This window comes from Rhinopithecus roxellana, chromosome 19 (assembly GCF_007565055.1).
Source record: "Rhinopithecus roxellana isolate Shanxi Qingling chromosome 19, ASM756505v1, whole genome shotgun sequence".
Lineage (NCBI taxonomy): Eukaryota > Metazoa > Chordata > Mammalia > Primates > Cercopithecidae > Rhinopithecus > Rhinopithecus roxellana.
This window is the reverse complement of record NC_044567.1, coordinates 25,880,603-25,896,193: the sequence shown is the minus strand read 5'-3', so window position 1 is coordinate 25,896,193 and position 15,591 is coordinate 25,880,603. Positions and strand designations below refer to the sequence as shown.

The following is a 15,591-nucleotide window of genomic DNA, read 5'->3' as shown; positions in this document are numbered from 1 at the left end:
TGCTCTCCCGGGAACTGCCCAAAGCAGGGAGCTGGCAGCTTCAAAGAAAAATAGGACTGGACCTAGAAGAGGACTAAAAGCCACCAAGTTTCCAAAGCTTTGGGAGTTGAAAAAAAAGGAAAAAAAAAAGCCACCAATGTCCTCTACTGAAAGATCCCCAGGACAGATCCAGAGGGCTCAACACCTTCCCTCCTCCCACATTCCCTCTGGTCTTCCCACCCAATTCCTCTCAATACCTCCAACGTCCTGTAATATGGGTCCAGTAATATTTTGGCCAGGGCTACGATCTGCGGTGTGCGGTCCCAGCCATCGGAGCAGTGTACCAGCACAGGCCGGCCTTCCCGGTCTACTGTATTTGCCACCAGCACAGCTGCTTTTAGCATCACCGACAAGTGCTGCAGCCATTTGGTACTCTCCAATGCTGACAACCAGCTACACGAGAGCAGAAATCAAGTCGGTCACAAAGGGAGCTGAGGCCACAACAGTCTCTCCTCCATCCACAGCCAGCCCCACCCAACAAAGTCCCCAGTGAGAACTGAAACAAAGAGGTACAACCCGGGGCCTTTTGGACAAGAGGCATCTAGCAGGAAGGTAGGAAAGACAGGACCTGCAGCAGATAAGAGCTTCTGAGGCTCAAAAGAGGAACTGGGGAGCATCACATGCGCATTCAGCCATTTTCTCTCCCCAGTTCTCTGGGTTCTTTGAGTAGAACAACTGATCCAAACGAAAGGAATTCAATGTCCTGTGACCACGCCAAAGTGTTGGCTGAGAAGTGGAAGGGTTCTTGGAACTAGCCCATGGCACCCAACTCCACCCAGGCCCTCAGGTCTCCTGCTCTCCGAACTTCTCATCTCCCCATCTAATCTTCCAAGAATAAGAGGTACTGGGTAAGGAATGAGACTGTAAGGAATCCAAGTAGGGAACACCTACTTGCTAGGATCCGGCATCTGGCTACACACAGCCCGGAGGTACTGAAAGCTGTTCCGGATGGCATGGATGTTGGCCATTCCCATGAACACGACCTCACAGTTGGGATAGTACTCTGTAGACATGACAGGAGAGTGGGACGTAAAAGCACGTCCTAGGCTGGGTGCGGTGGCTCACGCCTGTAATCCCAACACTTTGGGAGGCCAAAGCAGGTGGATCACCTGAGGTCAGGAGTTCAAGAACAGCCTGACTAACACAGTGAAACCCCGTCTCTACTAAAAATACAAAAATGAGCTGGGCATAGTGGCGGGCACCTGTAATCCCAGCTACTTGGGAGGCTGAGGCAGGAGAATTGCTTGAACCTGGGAGACAGAAGTTGCAGTGAGCCGAGATCTCGCCACTACACTCCAGCCTGGGTGACAGAGCGAGACTCTGTCTCAAAAAAAAAAAAAGCACGTCCTGGAAACAGGCATCCAGGACAAGAGTGGTCCCTGGTGGACAAAGCTTCCCTGGCCGGGCAGAGCACTCCAGCATGGGAACTAAATACAGTTTTGAAATCTGAATCACACTTGTATCTCTGGAGACTCAGGTGCCATATACTAATAATAGTAACAGTAATGACAGATGACAGCAGTATTTAGAAAGACAATATATACTAAATTCTCAATAAATAGTAGCTGCTCTGCAGCAATACTTTTATATATACAACTTCTTTTTCTTTTTTGAGACAGGGTCTCATGGTCACTCAGGCTACAGTGCAGTGGCATGATATCAGCTCATTGCAACCTCTGCCTCTTCAAGAGATTCTCATGCCTCAGTCACCTGAGTGGCTGCGATGGGACCACAGGAGTGCACCACCATGCCCAGCTAATGGTTTGTATTTTTGATAGAGGCGGGGTTTCGCCATGTTGCCTAGGCTGGTCTCGAACTCCTGAGCTCAAGTCATCCGCCTGCCTCTGCCTCCCAAAGTGCTAGAATTACAGGTGTGAGCCACTGGGCACAGCCTACATAGGCAACTTCTAACCATCCCAACAATTTTGCAAAGTTTGTAACACCCCCTTCTTGTAAAATTGAAAATAAAGCTTGGACAGATTAGGCAACTTCAGCATAGTCATAGCCATAGCTAGTAGGGAGCAAAGTTGTGATTCCAAGCCAGGTTTGTTTGGGCTCTTTCCACTGTACAAACGGCCGCCAACCCCCTCCTCACCAAAGCCACCCACAGCACAGGCTGGCTACAGACACCAGGATAAGAGCAATACCTTCGCATTCACAGCCTCCACCCTTGGCCCGGTTGGCCACTGCTGCTGTGTAGGATCGCGCATCCAGGATCAGCAGCTTCTGGGGGGCTGCTGTGCTCTCCACTCCAGAGCACGCAGTCAGAGAGGAATCTAAACACACAGCAGCAAGGAGCCCCTGAGTCAGCCAGCCACCCAGCCTCCTGCTGGCCCTCTGGCACTCCCTCTCAGAAGGCAGAACATGCAACTACAGACCCCTCACACTCCACAGCTTCTGACAAGGCAGGGACCCCAGCACCCTGTGTGCGGTCATCTTCCCAGACTCTCACTGAGGACTCCCTGGGAGCCAGTCAAGTCAAGGAGGGGGCCTGCTCCCTGGGGGGTTAGCATCATCCACACCTTACCAAAGTCTGCATCACACGCCTCGCTGGTATCATTATTCCCGGTGCTGAGGGAGCCCCCAGTGGCCCTTGTCCCCGGGTCCAGGGCACAGGCTTTAGCGATGGACGTGACCAGATACTCATCATCAGCATTGCGCCAGCCCCACCAGCTGATCTCTGGCTGGCTGCAGCGGGCAATGGCAGCCCCATTGCGCAAGTGTCTGACAAAACAGAAGAAACCGTAATGCCCTTGGCATTCGAAGCCTCCAGAGGCCTACCTCAGGGGGTTAGACCAAAGTCTCTAGAGCCAGCAGGGGCTACCCACTCATCCAGGCCATAACAGCAACCAAAAGCCCCAGCATCTCTAGCAGGCTTCACAGTTCACAAAGCACCATCACACATATTTTCTCAAAAGGGCTCTATACGCCCAAGGTGACCTTGACTCATCAAATATGCACAGCAACTGCTCCAGGTACAGACACCCAGCAGGAGAACAAGGCCTGGCTGAGCCAAGAACAGGAACAATTCCAAACTTCAGGGTTACTTCCTGTCTCACTCTATTTTAGCTACAATATTCTAGTGCAGAGATCAGCAAACATTTTCAGTAAAAAGTCAGACAACAAATTTTTGGTCTTATGGGTCACAACCAGTTTCTGTCATGTATTATTTCTTCTTTGTTTTTTTAAAAATAGCCCTTTAAAAATGTAAAAACCATTCACAGCTTACAAGCCGTTTTATATAATAGACTATAAGCCAGATTTTGTCTGCAGGCCAGTTTGCCAACCCGTGTACCAATGTTTACACACACACACACACACACACACACACTCTCTCTCTCTCTCTCTCTCTCCTCTCTTTCTCTCTCTCTCTAAAAAAGGGGGGGAATGAATAAACTCCCTAATAGCCTTATTCTTAGGAGAAAAAACTAAGATAGTTTTTGTTTTAAAATTATTTCATACTTCCCCATAGTGTCAATTCCCAGGCAATCAGGTTACCCAAAACCTCCAATACTGACTCTTTCCTTGTTACGTAAGAAATGGCCTCCCTACTTCCCGGCCCCACTGCCTCACCTATACACAACCACCGGGATCCGCTTCCAGGAGCGGAAGGAAGCCACATTCTCCAGCTCTTTGTCAGTGATCCACACAGGAACCAGCAGCTTCTGGGGGTAACTGGGGCACAATCTGAGAAGAGACCAGGTGGGGGTCACCGCACTGGGTCTAAAACATGTGACGACAGGATCCCTGGGGATGGCTTTGTGGGAAGAAAAACCAGAAGCCTTCCTCCCTCACAGACTCAGAAGCTGTGCCCACCACGCTTTGTCCAAACACGGAAGCCATTTGGTGTGGAAGGAGTTTTGGTCCCCAACCCTCTCACTTGTAGTTGCTGTTGATGTGTGAGACTCTCCAGACGTTCTGCAGGTCAAAGCCCATCCTTGCAAGCTCCGCCTCCTGCCGACAACGTATGTGCTCACCTGCAACAGAGCCCCCATGATGGTTAGCTTCCCAGAGCACCAATGTGCAGGAGTGGAGGAGGGATGAGAACCAAGGGGTAAGAAGCAGCCTCCCAAAGAAAATAGACTGGCCTCACCTGGCTGACATAGGTGAGTGTGCTGGTCCTCCTCAGTCAGCCCCAGGCACCAGGCGTGGTAGGCAAAGGCAAAGAGGTCCTCAGGCTTGGCAGGTCTTGCTGTGGCTCGGCTTAGCCGTGAGAGCCACTCTTGGCACTGCTTGAAAGTGGAGAAGTGACACCTGCCAGGCAAGAAGCCACAGGCCTGGGTGAGGCAAAGTGCAGTTGTGCCATGGAGCTATCAGGGTCAAAAACACAGCCACAGGAAGGCTGTGAAGAGAGGCTGCAAAGCAAGAGGTAAAGCAGTGGGGACCTGGGGTGGGGGAACGAGGGACACTGGCCAACACCCAACAGAAGTTGTCTCTTGTGATAATTCTCTTCCCAGGAACTCCTGTGTTTGAAGCATACTTATCCTCTCGAATGGGGCCCTACTGGTTCCTGTGTCAAATCTAAATGCTACCACGTGGCCCTGAAAGTCTGCACTCCTTGTCCCTACCCTAACGGACCAGTGTTATCTCCTATGACTCCCTAATTCAAACCTTCTGCTTCAGGCGGGAAGTCCTGCTCACATCCTTCCCATCCCCTTGGTTTATCTTCTGCTTGATAATGTCTCCTCTCTGCCTAGCCACATCCTACTGATGCTTTGAAGATAGTTTTGATCTCACCTCTTCCTTGAAGGCTTCCCAGCCTACTCTATTCCAGAAACTCCTTCCTCTCTTGATTCTTAATGTGCTTGGAATATATATATATATACACACACCTTTTTTTTTCTTTTTTTTTTTTTTTTTGAGAGAGAGTCTTGCTCTTGCTCTGTCACCCAGGCTGCAGTGTAGTGGTGCAATCACAGCTCCCTGCAGCCTCGACCTCCTGGGCTCAGGCAATCCTCCCAACTCAGTCCCCTGAGTAGTTGAGACCATAATTGTGCAATAACTTTTTAAATTCTTCGTAGGGACAGGGTCTCTCTATGTTGCCCAAACTGATCTTGAACTCCTGGGCTCAAGCAATCCTCCTGCCTCGGCCTCCCAAAGTACTGGGATTACAGGTATGTGCCACCGTGCCTGGCCTGCTTGGAGTACTAAGCACCACATTTCCCCATAGCATTGCCATATGTTAGGTCTTCTTCCAGCAGCTAGAGTTTAGCCTCCTTGAAGGAAAGAGCAGTGTGAATGTTCCTCTGAATGCCCCACAGACCTGAGCACATGGTAGGCTCTAAAGTGGGTATCCTTTTAATAAACCTTGGAGTCATCCCAGATTCCTCTTTCTTTCATTTCAAATCTGTCAGCAAATCTTGTCATCTCCACCTTCAAAATACACCCAGAATCTGACTGCTTCTCACCGCTTTGGCTGCTACCGCCTCAGACAGGCCGCCATGATCTCTCATCTGGGCAACTGCAATAGCTTCCTAACTAGCCTCCCAGTTTTTGCTTTTGCTCTTGCCCCCATTCTTTCATCTAGTCTCAATAGAGCAGCCAGCGTGATTCTATGAAACATTAATCAGATCACATCACGCCTTTGCTCAAAATCCTCCAGTGGTTTCTCAGTTCCCTCAAAGTAAAAGCCAGTCTTCATGACAAAATGTCTGACACCTCGCTTTGTTCTCAGATCTTATAACCGACTACTCTCACCCACAGGCACTCTACTCCAACCACACCAGCCTCCCTGCCAGTCTTCCAATATGCAGGCACACACCCACCTCAGGGCCTTTGCACTTGCCATTCTCTCTCTCTGGCACACTCTTCCCCCAAATACCCACATGGCCACTTTCTTCAAGTCTTGACTCAACTGCCACCTTTTTGGTGCAGCTTCTCTGATCACTTTCATTTTGTTTTTTTGAGACAGGGTCTCACTCTGTCACCCAGGCCAGAGTGCAGTACTGTCATCACAGTTCACTGCAGCCTCAACTTCTCAGGCTCAAGAAGTCCTCCCATCTCAGCCTCTTGAGTAGCTGGGACTTCAGGCACACATCACCACACCTGGCTAATTTTTCATATTTTTAGTAGAGATGGGGTCTCACCATGTTGCCCAGGCTGATCTTGAACTCCTAAGCTGAAGCAATCTTTCCACGCATCACCACACCTGGCTAATTTTTTATATTTTTAGTAGAGATGGGGTCTTGCCATGTTGCCCAGGCTGATCTTGAACTCCTAAGCTGAAGCGATCTTTCCACCATGGTCACCCGAAGTACTGGGATTGCAGGCGTGAACCACCGCGCCCAGCCTAATTGTTTTACAATCTTCACCCTCATAGCACTCCGTATTCCCTTTCACTGCTTTATTTTTTTCCTTTACATTTACTATCATTTCACAAATTTTACTTATTACTTATGGTTGGTATCTCTTCATTGGGATGTAAGCTCTCTGAGAAGGGAAAATTTTGTCTATTTGTTCCCTGCTATATCCCCAGGGCTTAAAACAGTCTGGCATTGAGTAGGGTACTCAATACATGTATATCAAACGAATAAATAAATAAACCAACAATAATGTGAGTGCTCTGTGCCAGATATTGTCCTCGGTGCTTTCATACACATACACATTATCTCACTTAATCCTTACGATGACTCCATGAACTAAGCATTACCCCCATTTTTTCAGGTCAAGATACTATGGGTCAGTACACTGACCTCCCAACCCAGAACATGGTCTTCACCTTTTCCTCCAACTGGGGAAAGTGAGGCAGGATCTTTCCTCTCTTGCACCAGAGAAACCCTGCAGCACAGAGATCTGGACAAAACTAGGGCCAGGGGACCTGAGTGAGGCCCCGTTGTTCTCACCTCACCACTTTGGAGTCCTTGCAGGAAATGTGCAACTGGAACATATCACGGCTCTCCACACTGTCAATCATCCGGAGGGGGACCTTTAGAGGAAGGGCAAACTGAAGCTCAGACTCCCCACTGGGTATCACTCCTTACCCTCACCCTAGCCTAGGCACTGATGTATCAATAGCAGGAAGGAAACCAACATTTACTGAGGGTCTGTTAAGCACCTGGTAACTGTACGGAGTCCTCTGCATATGTGATCCCAATTAATGATCCCAATAACCCTGCACGGCAGGTGTTTTCAGCCCATATTATTGAGGAGAAAAATCAAGCCTCAGTTAGGTGACTTGACCAAGGTCACCCAGCTGGTCAGTGGCAACACAGGAAAAGTGCCCAGGTTTGTCTGACTCCAAAGCCTGTGTTCTTCCAACAATGCCACTGTGCTCCTTAGAAGGGCCAGTAATAGAATAATGGAAAGAGAGAAGAGGAGAAAGGAGAATGAGCCAGAAACAGAGCTATAGCTAGGAAAATGAGGCAGGAAAACATGAGGTCAGAGAGAAAGAGAAGGGATCCCCAAGTTTTTTTTTTTTTTTTTTTTTTTTTTTGAGATGTAGTTTCACTCTATCACTCAAGCTGGATAGCAGTGGCACAATCTCGGTTCACTGCAACCTCCACCTCCCGGTTCAAGAGATTCCCGCACCTCAGCCTCCCGAGTAGGTGGGATTACAGGTGCGTACCACCAAGTTCGGCTAATTTTTGTATTGTTAGTAGAAATAGAGTTTCACCATGTTGGCCAGGCTGGTCTCAAACTCCTGACCTCAAGTGTTCTGTCCACCTTGGCCTCCCAAAGTGCTGGGATTACAGGCGTGAACCACTGTGCCCGGCCTCCAACTTTTTTAACGACATGATCAAGGAGAGCTTTGGAACAATCCCACCTTGTTCCACCAGGCTAGAACCTCATAGGGATTCTAGCTTAGGGGTAGAAGAACAATAGAGAAACTCACGTTGATGACAGAGTCCTTGAATTTGATATGCAGCCGGTAGTTAGAGATGGCAATGAGGGCATCGGCTGCCCGGCCCAGGAACTCTACTCCCTCACCCTGCAGCACTGTGAAGGGGACCTGTCAAGGGGCAGAGAAACCTTCAGTCCAGAAGTGAGTGACCACCTTATCTTCCTCTACAGCCCCTGATCTGTGGGATCCCCTCTGGAAAAGGCGGACCAAGGCAGGAGAGGAGAGTTCTCTCCACAGTAACAGCACCAGGCAACAGCTGTACAGGAAAGCTCCCTTTCCTTCCCTGGGGTCAAAGGCTCCAGGATACACAGACAAACCCTCCTCCTCCAGAGACCAGGGAACAGGAAGCCAGAGCTCTGGTACCAGATCCCCTTGAGGATTTTTGGGAGAAGGGAGGGTGTTTTTTAACTGGGCAGGGAGCCGCATCTATCCTGGCCCCCAAATCCTCCTTACCTGAAGATTCTCCTCCTCCTTCACTAGTTCCTTGGGGGGGAACAGATCCTTGGCTTGGATGTACTCCAGGCTGGGGGGCCCCTCCTCACCCTGTAGGAAGGCCACAGTCCTAAGTCACCAAGCTCCACTTAGCCCATCAGGCTCATTCTGCTTCCCTCCCCACCAAGAAATCCACAGATAACCACAAACACACCTCTAAAAGTTCTGGTCACCAGAGAAGGGAAAAGAGATCTGACTTGACACAGGGAAGGGTGAAATGGAGAGAGTATCAGCCTATTAAGCCTAAGGAAAGAGTGAGGCCCCAGGAGGAATTGGGAATCTGTACTCTTCAAAGAGAGACTGTCCTATAGAACCAATATTTCAAAAATGGAGGAGAGAAAACTAAAGAAAAGAAAGACTATCTTCCTTAGACTCGTGTAAGGGTAAGGCAGGAGTGGGGATGGGAAAGTGCTGTCCTGAGGAAAAGGTGACAGGTGTGGCAGCTGGTTTTAAAGAGGAGGGAAATTAGGCGCCTACAGCCACTGAAGCTTCAATCTGGCGGGTGAAGGAGACAAAGAGGAGTGGGTGGGGGGATTCAGTCCCACGCCTCTAGAGGGCCTTCACCGATGCTTTCAAAAGGAAGACGTGTTTGGGAGCTGGGCTTATCTTCTTGTTAGACCCACACTGCTGACAGGCCCCCATTACCTGCCAAGTAACCTGCCCTGCCTGCTAATCAGAGGGGAATTCCTGAGGAATACCCACAGCAAGCAGAAGGAACTCCCCTCCCAACCACCAGGGAGGGGACCTGAGGGGATCCACGCGCCTGGGAGGAGCCAGGAGACCCAAGGACAGCCCGGAGAGAGAGAGAGGAGGCCTGGCAGACACCCACGGGGAAGGTGGGGGTGGGGGGACAGCTGAGAGGACAGATGGGGGAAGCTGGGAAGGAGCATCAACCAGAGCGGGAGGAGGGGAGGACCGGGAATGATGCAGAGGTACGGAACCCTGCAGAGACAAGGAAGATGGAGAAGAGAGGCTGTCTGGGGGACAGTCAAGGAGAAAAGGCTGGCATGTCAGGTGAGGGATGGAGTGGTGGAAGAGGGAAGGGACTGGAGCCCCGAGCCAGCTCACAGACATCCCGTGCTCCCCGACCAGCCCCCTAACGTCCCATTCAGCCTACTAGCCACATCCCACATCCCCAAGCAAGGATTCAGCGGGTGGGACCAAGATGGAGAGGCGGAGGTAAAGAGATGTACCCCTGCAGGGCGGGGCCTAGAGATCTGCAGTCAAGGGCAGCGGCTGCGGGGCCAGGATGGACCAAAGAATTTCCATTCCTGGCCTTCGACCATCTCCGGCACCCAAAGATAGAAGCATGTCCAAGAAATAAACGGGTTAACCCACCTTCCCCGCCCCAAACGTTCGGGACCGGGCCAGGGGCCTCGGGAAGGGGGATGGGCTGAAATCGAAGGTTGACCCTGGGCGGGGCTGCGGGTGCCTCCTAGACCCCCAAAGGCAGGGTGGGCACTTACGAAGCAGCTAAGCATGGAGCAGGAGACGCGGGCGGTCAGGCTCATGGTCGCGGGCGGTCTGGGCGAGCGCACATGTCCCCGGAGCCGCTGCGCTGCCCGCCAGCCCCGGGCGCCGGCCGCATCCCGGCTGCGGGGCTCGCCAGGTGCGGCCGCGGCGGCCAAGAGGCTAGGGCGCTGGTGGCCGGGCCTCCGCGCGGCTCCCGCGCGCCTCTCCCCTCCTCTCCACAATGGAGCGGGCCCAGCTCCGCCCTCCCGCACGAGGGCAGAAGGGAGGGGAGCCAGGCGCCAGGGGAGCCGGGGACCGCGGCGGGAAGGCGGAGGCAGGGGCGGGGCGGCTCCGCGGGCCCCGCCCACAAGTCCAGCCTCCTCCCTCCCCGTGGACCCTGGGCCTCGTAGGAGGGCGTACCCTACTCCAGGGACCTTTAGGAGCTTTCAGGAACGTGGGCTACGGGACCGCCCACATCTTCTCATTTCCCCTCTTCCCAGGTGAGCCCCCCTGTGCCCTCTTACAAACCCATCCCCACGCCCTCCCCTTCTAAGCTCCCCCGACGCCTGCTCTGGATCCCAAGGTGGAGCTCACCTACCCGCTACCCATTTGCTTCCTCCTTTCCCTCCAAAACCACTACCCACCATGCCCCTGCCCATCAGGGTCCTTCAATCCTGTGACTTCGTTAAACCCTTCTTTCCCCTTAGAATGGTGCCAGGTTAGTCATTCCACGCTCCTGGAAAGGGAAATGAGCTTTTTATCCAACACCCCTACCCAACCCTAGTCCTTCAGCTCCATCTCTCCCTTGTTTCACATTGTGATCTCTGCGTAATAAAGTCCTTCTTGGAGGAGAAGGGATTTCTTAGTCTAGGAAAGAGAAGAGCTAGAAGTATGGACCACAGAAGGTATGCAAAAAAATGAAACTTGAAACCCAGGAGCAGTGGAATAGAGAGTTGGGCAGAGGGCCAAGAAATAAGGAGCAGGAATAAGGGGCTCAAAATGTCACCAAAAGTCACAGAGGGAGCTGACTGGAACCCCAAACTTCCTGCACCTGGTAACTTTCAGACACCAGGGCTTTTGTCTTGTTTCGGGGAGAAGGGAGTAATAAAAGAAAACCTGACATTTTATTAAGCACCTACAATGAACCTGGCAGTTTCTAACATTATCTCACTAAAACCTTTCAACCCCCAAGAAGTAAACCTTATCCTGTCTTACTGGTGAGACTCAAGCTTAGAGAGAAAGTATGTAATTTACCTAAGTGGTGGTGCTAGGATTTGAAATTAGATGAAGCTGACTCTGAAGCCCATGCTCTTTTCAGGGTAGCCCAGAAGAGAAAAAGAGGAGCTATCTGTCAGTGGGGGCCAAACCCAGCAGGCTTTCTGAGAAGAGACTGAACCAATAGTGCATACACCAAATCCACATGTCTATGGAAGGAAGGGAGGGAAGGAGAAAATCCTCTCATCTACTGAATTCTTTAACTTGCCCCTAAGCACAAGGGACACCTAAAAGAAACTGAAGAGATACCACCAGGTTAAGGGCCTGGTCTGGGCCAGGGCCTGCAGCTCTCTAGGCCTTTCCCATCTCACTGCCTCCTCCTAGCTCTCAGGAGTTAAGGGCTTCCCTGGACTTGGGGTGAGAGAAGGGCCGTTACAATTAATGGAAAATTAATAGGATCATTGTAAACCATCTCTGGTGATATTCTGGTCACCCTGGAAGATGCTATCCTGCTAGATATTCAGTCAGCTGTCACCTGTAGTGGCTTAACAGGAGCACCCTGGAACTGGAGAAGCCCCACAGTTTTGGTGGAGTCACTCCTGATATAGCATCCACAGTATTCAACGGACCCACCAGAAGTCCAAGGATCTTGAGATAAAGAAGGCCTGGCTTTTCAGACCAGAACACAGAGATTCTACCGGGCACCCAAGAAAAGCAAGAAGAGGGCTGTTACGAAGGGTTAATAGAGCCAGTGGTGGGTAGGGAGTATTAGGAAAGTATGGGGCATAGCACATGCTGAAAATGATTTCTAGAAGCTTCCAGTCCTAGTGCTGTATTCTGGCTGATGTTGTGTAATCTAAAGAAACCCTAATTTATCTCCAGGGCAGATGAACCTGTTTAGGAACTGAACAGGGTAGCCTGGAGCTCAAGGTCTAGGAGAGGTGGGGCAGCTTCACAGAGAAAGACACAAGGATTACAGAAAACACAATGGCCTGAGGAAAGACAGGGTACTCACCATTCTACCGTGGCAAGGGTCCTGGCTCCCTGCTTCTCACTGTAAGGAGACAGAGGAACATAAAAGTAAAGGGCCCCATTAACACTACCATAGAATCAACAAATGCCACACATCTACCCCGACCTTCTCTACAACTCTTATTCTTCTCCCTCGCAAAGACTCCAGTCTCTCCACAAGTCACCATGCCAGAGAGAGGCAATGGGAGCTACATGGGGAGAAAGCAACAAGTGATCCTGCAGGGCATGAAGTCAGCCACGAAGTTCTGGAGCAGGAATGAGTGTCATCCAAGATTATTCGGCAGAATTCAGGAGTCCTGATTCCCAGACGCAGAAGGAGAACACTTCTTTGTGGGGGAGCAGAACTGCCAACTCTGAAGAGACACAGGCTGCCCAACTGGGGCTCATTTTGGGCCCTGAATCTTTGGGTGAAGTGGCAGTAGCGGAAGGAGCATGAGTCCACAGGAATGTTTTGCCAGTTTCTGAGTCTGGGAGTAGTACCTACCTGACCTGTTTACTGGGGGCAGAGTCCAGAGTGGGACAAGAGGGAGGGGACCACAACCTGTGATCAGAGGGCAGCAGGGCTGCACAGGTCCTGCTGAGTATATTTGACACCAAGTGGGGTGGAGGTTATGGAGAGGAGGCCACACAACAGGGACAGAATCAGGCCAATCCAGGCCTTGGAGTCAGCAGCTGTCCAATGAGCCTAAGTAACAGGGATTTCAGGATGGGGCCGCCTAGGCTCACTTAGCGAGCCAGGCCCAGGTTTCACTGACACTTTCCTTCATGCCTGCTATCCTCGGGCAGTGCAACAGAGCCCTACGGGAGGCTGCGGGGATAAAAGCCTCCATCTGTGGTCCTGCCCACCTCCCTGTTCACAGTATCTCTTCCCTAGGTCATTCTCCCTCATGGGGAAAGCCGCAAGAGACAAGCCAGAGGTGCTGCCTCACCGCCCACTGGCAGCAGCCCCAGGGAACGAAGGGAGGGAAGGAGGGACAAGGATCAGGCCTGGGAGGCCCAGGGTTTTCAGACCTAGGGGATCTGGTCCCGAAGGGCGGGCCAGGTTGGCAGGGGAGCCCAGGTGCCCAGGTTCTAGGGGCGGAGCCTAAAGACTGGGAGGCGGAGCCCCAAGTGACAGAAGGCGGGACTCAGGAAAGCCGGTGGGGACCAGGGCGGGGCCGGGCAAGACGCGGTCGTTGCGGTTCCCAGGCTCGCAGTGCAGGGGGCACGGTGACTCACCCAGGCGGTGTCCGCCCGACCCTCTGAGGCCGCACTCTTGCCACTTCCGTCTCCCGCAGCTGCTGAGGCCGCGCAGTCCCGACCCCACCGCGGTGCCCCTCTCCTGAACCAATCATATCCCTAGCCTGTACCCGCCCTGGCCAATGGCCACGCCAAGTCCCGCCCTGCCCCCATCACGCAGCCGCCGCCCTCACTCTCGACCCCACTCATTGGTTAACTCAGGCAAACGCCCTCCCAGCCTTTAGCCAATCGGATGCCGGAAGACATGACTATACCTGGAGGAAGGAGGCGCGGCGCCGGAGAGGAGACGCGACCAATGGGAAATCACAGCGCGTCCTTGCGACAGCCAGTAGGAGAGCAGTAAAGAGGGGGCTGCTGGCTACTGCTCTGGGGACCGGAAGTGGAGGCGGCTTGTCGCCTACTGGTAGCGCAATTAGAGGCGGGCATTGTAGGGTACAAGCCTTAAGCCACTTCCGGTGATGGCCCCGCCCTGGAGGTACTTCTCAAACTGATCCCCAGTGGCACCTCAGTTTATCCATTCCCGTTTTGGTTTCGCAGCTTTCATCCGGTCCCAACGCCAGAATAGGAGGAAAACCTGCAGGCTAGGAGAGAAGGGAGGGCTGGGCCTGAGGTTCAGTCTTGGTCATCTCCGACTGGCAGCGCTGGGATTTCCCAGCCTTCGTGTGTCTTGATGGGTTCCTCTAACACTCACTTTGTACGGATAAACGACCCTGCCGTTCTTCACGACCTGCATTGTGCTGCCAGTCCTGACGAACTCTCATCCCAGAGATGGGAAACCTGGATCTGAGACTGCTAGCTAGCTGTGGCCTCCTAGTCTGTAAAGGGAAGGGAGACCAGGGCGCTCCCGAGGACCCGGCTTATCGCCCCTCCCTTTCTTTTCCGGGGACCCAGAACAGACCACAAAACGGAGGGTGGCCGCTGGAGGTCGCCGTGGCCCCGCTATACCACCAACCGACAGTAATGGAGAACAGTTGATTCAGATTCAGCTGATATTCTCAGGTCTGGAGTGGGCCTGAGCGCTTTAATACCAAGCCGGGGCCAATGGGCCCTTACCTATCTTTGTTTATAGAACATTGAAACTTCAGTACAGTTGGTAAGTTCCAGGAAGTCAGGAACTTTGCACTACTTTAACTCCAGTGTCTAGAACAGCCTGCAACCTAGCAGATGCTGTAATTTTTTAAATTAAATACTGAACTCCTGTAGGGCGGTGATTGTGTTTTTATTCATTCCCAGCACTTACTATAGTGTTTGGTGATTACAATGCCTGCAGCATTTGTTCAAAGCTCTATCACAGGCTTTCTACAGTGTAGAGCTTAGCCTGCCTATCCCTTTTCCCAGATCAGGAGAAATAGAAAGTCAGGAGGTTGCACGCAGTTAATACCTTGTGTTTTCCCAAGGGCGGGTATCATATCCAAAACTGCTTCCGCCGCAGCTGGAATAGGCACAGGCATCAAAATGGGGTCTTTTGGGCCGAGCGCGGTGGCTCACGCCTGTAATCCCAGCACTTTGGGTGGCCGAGGCGGGCGGATCACAAGCTCAGGAGATCGAGGTCATCCTGGCTAACACAGTGAAACCCCGTCTCTACTAAAAATACAAAAAATTAGCCGGGAGTGGGGCCTTTTGGAGAGTCCTTTAGTATTGGGAATGTGCCCCAAATTTATTTTTCTTTCTTTTTTTTTTTTTTTTTTTTGAGACGGAGTCTCGCCCTGTCGCCCAGGCTGGAGTGCAGTGGCGCGATCTCGGCTCTCTGCAAGCTCCGCCCTCCGGGTTCACGCCATTCTCCTGCCTCAGCCTCCCGAGTAGCTGGGACTACAGACGCCCGCCACTAAGCCTGGCTAATTTTTTTGTATATTTAGTAGAGACGGGGTTTCACCGTGTTAGCCAGGAGAAGTGCCCCAAATTTCTAATCTGTTAAGCCAGGACTTTGGTAGCCCTAAGGTGTGATGGAGACTCTGGACAGAACCACCTGTTGACCTATCCAGGACCCAAATATGCACCAGAGCCAGGGATATTTCTATTACCAAAGGTACTGTATGTGTGAAAGATGGAGAGAGACCCAGACCCCAGATAATAGAGGCATGATAGATATGATGGTTAAGATGCAGAAGCCAGGCTGGATTCTAAGCAGGGACTTAGAAGGGGAAACGAAGCGGAAAGTTTCCCCACTCTCCCTTCCCTACTAAAAGCCAGAAACCAACATCTTCTCCCATTAGCCTTTCAAAACTGGGTCCCAGGATCTTGATCTCCAGGAGGTCATAAAAATACACACAGGGACACCAGAA

At 51.9% G+C, this 15,591-nt stretch overlaps 1 protein-coding gene across 2 annotated transcripts in view; it reads right to left on the bottom strand.

Moving 5' to 3' along the window:
- The window catches only part of MTMR4 (myotubularin related protein 4), a 28,171-nt gene extending 14,791 nt beyond the window's left edge, over positions 1–13,380 (bottom strand). The window contains exons 1-12 of one of the 2 annotated variants that reach the window (XM_010371149.2): positions 13,289–13,380; positions 12,054–12,092; positions 8,333–8,422; positions 7,871–7,987; positions 6,882–6,964; positions 4,133–4,293; positions 3,920–4,016; positions 3,613–3,726; positions 2,567–2,763; positions 2,187–2,315; positions 931–1,042; positions 237–432 (exon numbers count right to left, since the gene is read on the bottom strand). In XM_010371149.2, coding sequence (XP_010369451.1) covers positions 237–432; positions 931–1,042; positions 2,187–2,315; positions 2,567–2,763; positions 3,613–3,726; positions 3,920–4,016; positions 4,133–4,293; positions 6,882–6,964; positions 7,871–7,987; positions 8,333–8,422; positions 12,054–12,056 — 1,299 coding nt within the window. In that variant the 5' untranslated portion in view covers positions 12,057–12,092; positions 13,289–13,380. Of the gene's footprint in view, positions 1–236; positions 433–930; positions 1,043–2,186; positions 2,316–2,566; positions 2,764–3,612; positions 3,727–3,919; positions 4,017–4,132; positions 4,294–6,881; positions 6,965–7,870; positions 7,988–8,332; positions 8,423–9,837; positions 10,225–12,053; positions 12,093–13,288 lie in introns of those variants that run through there. The other variant, XM_030923625.1, reaches the window with a different exon arrangement.
- Positions 13,381–15,591: the final 2,211 nt, after the last annotated feature.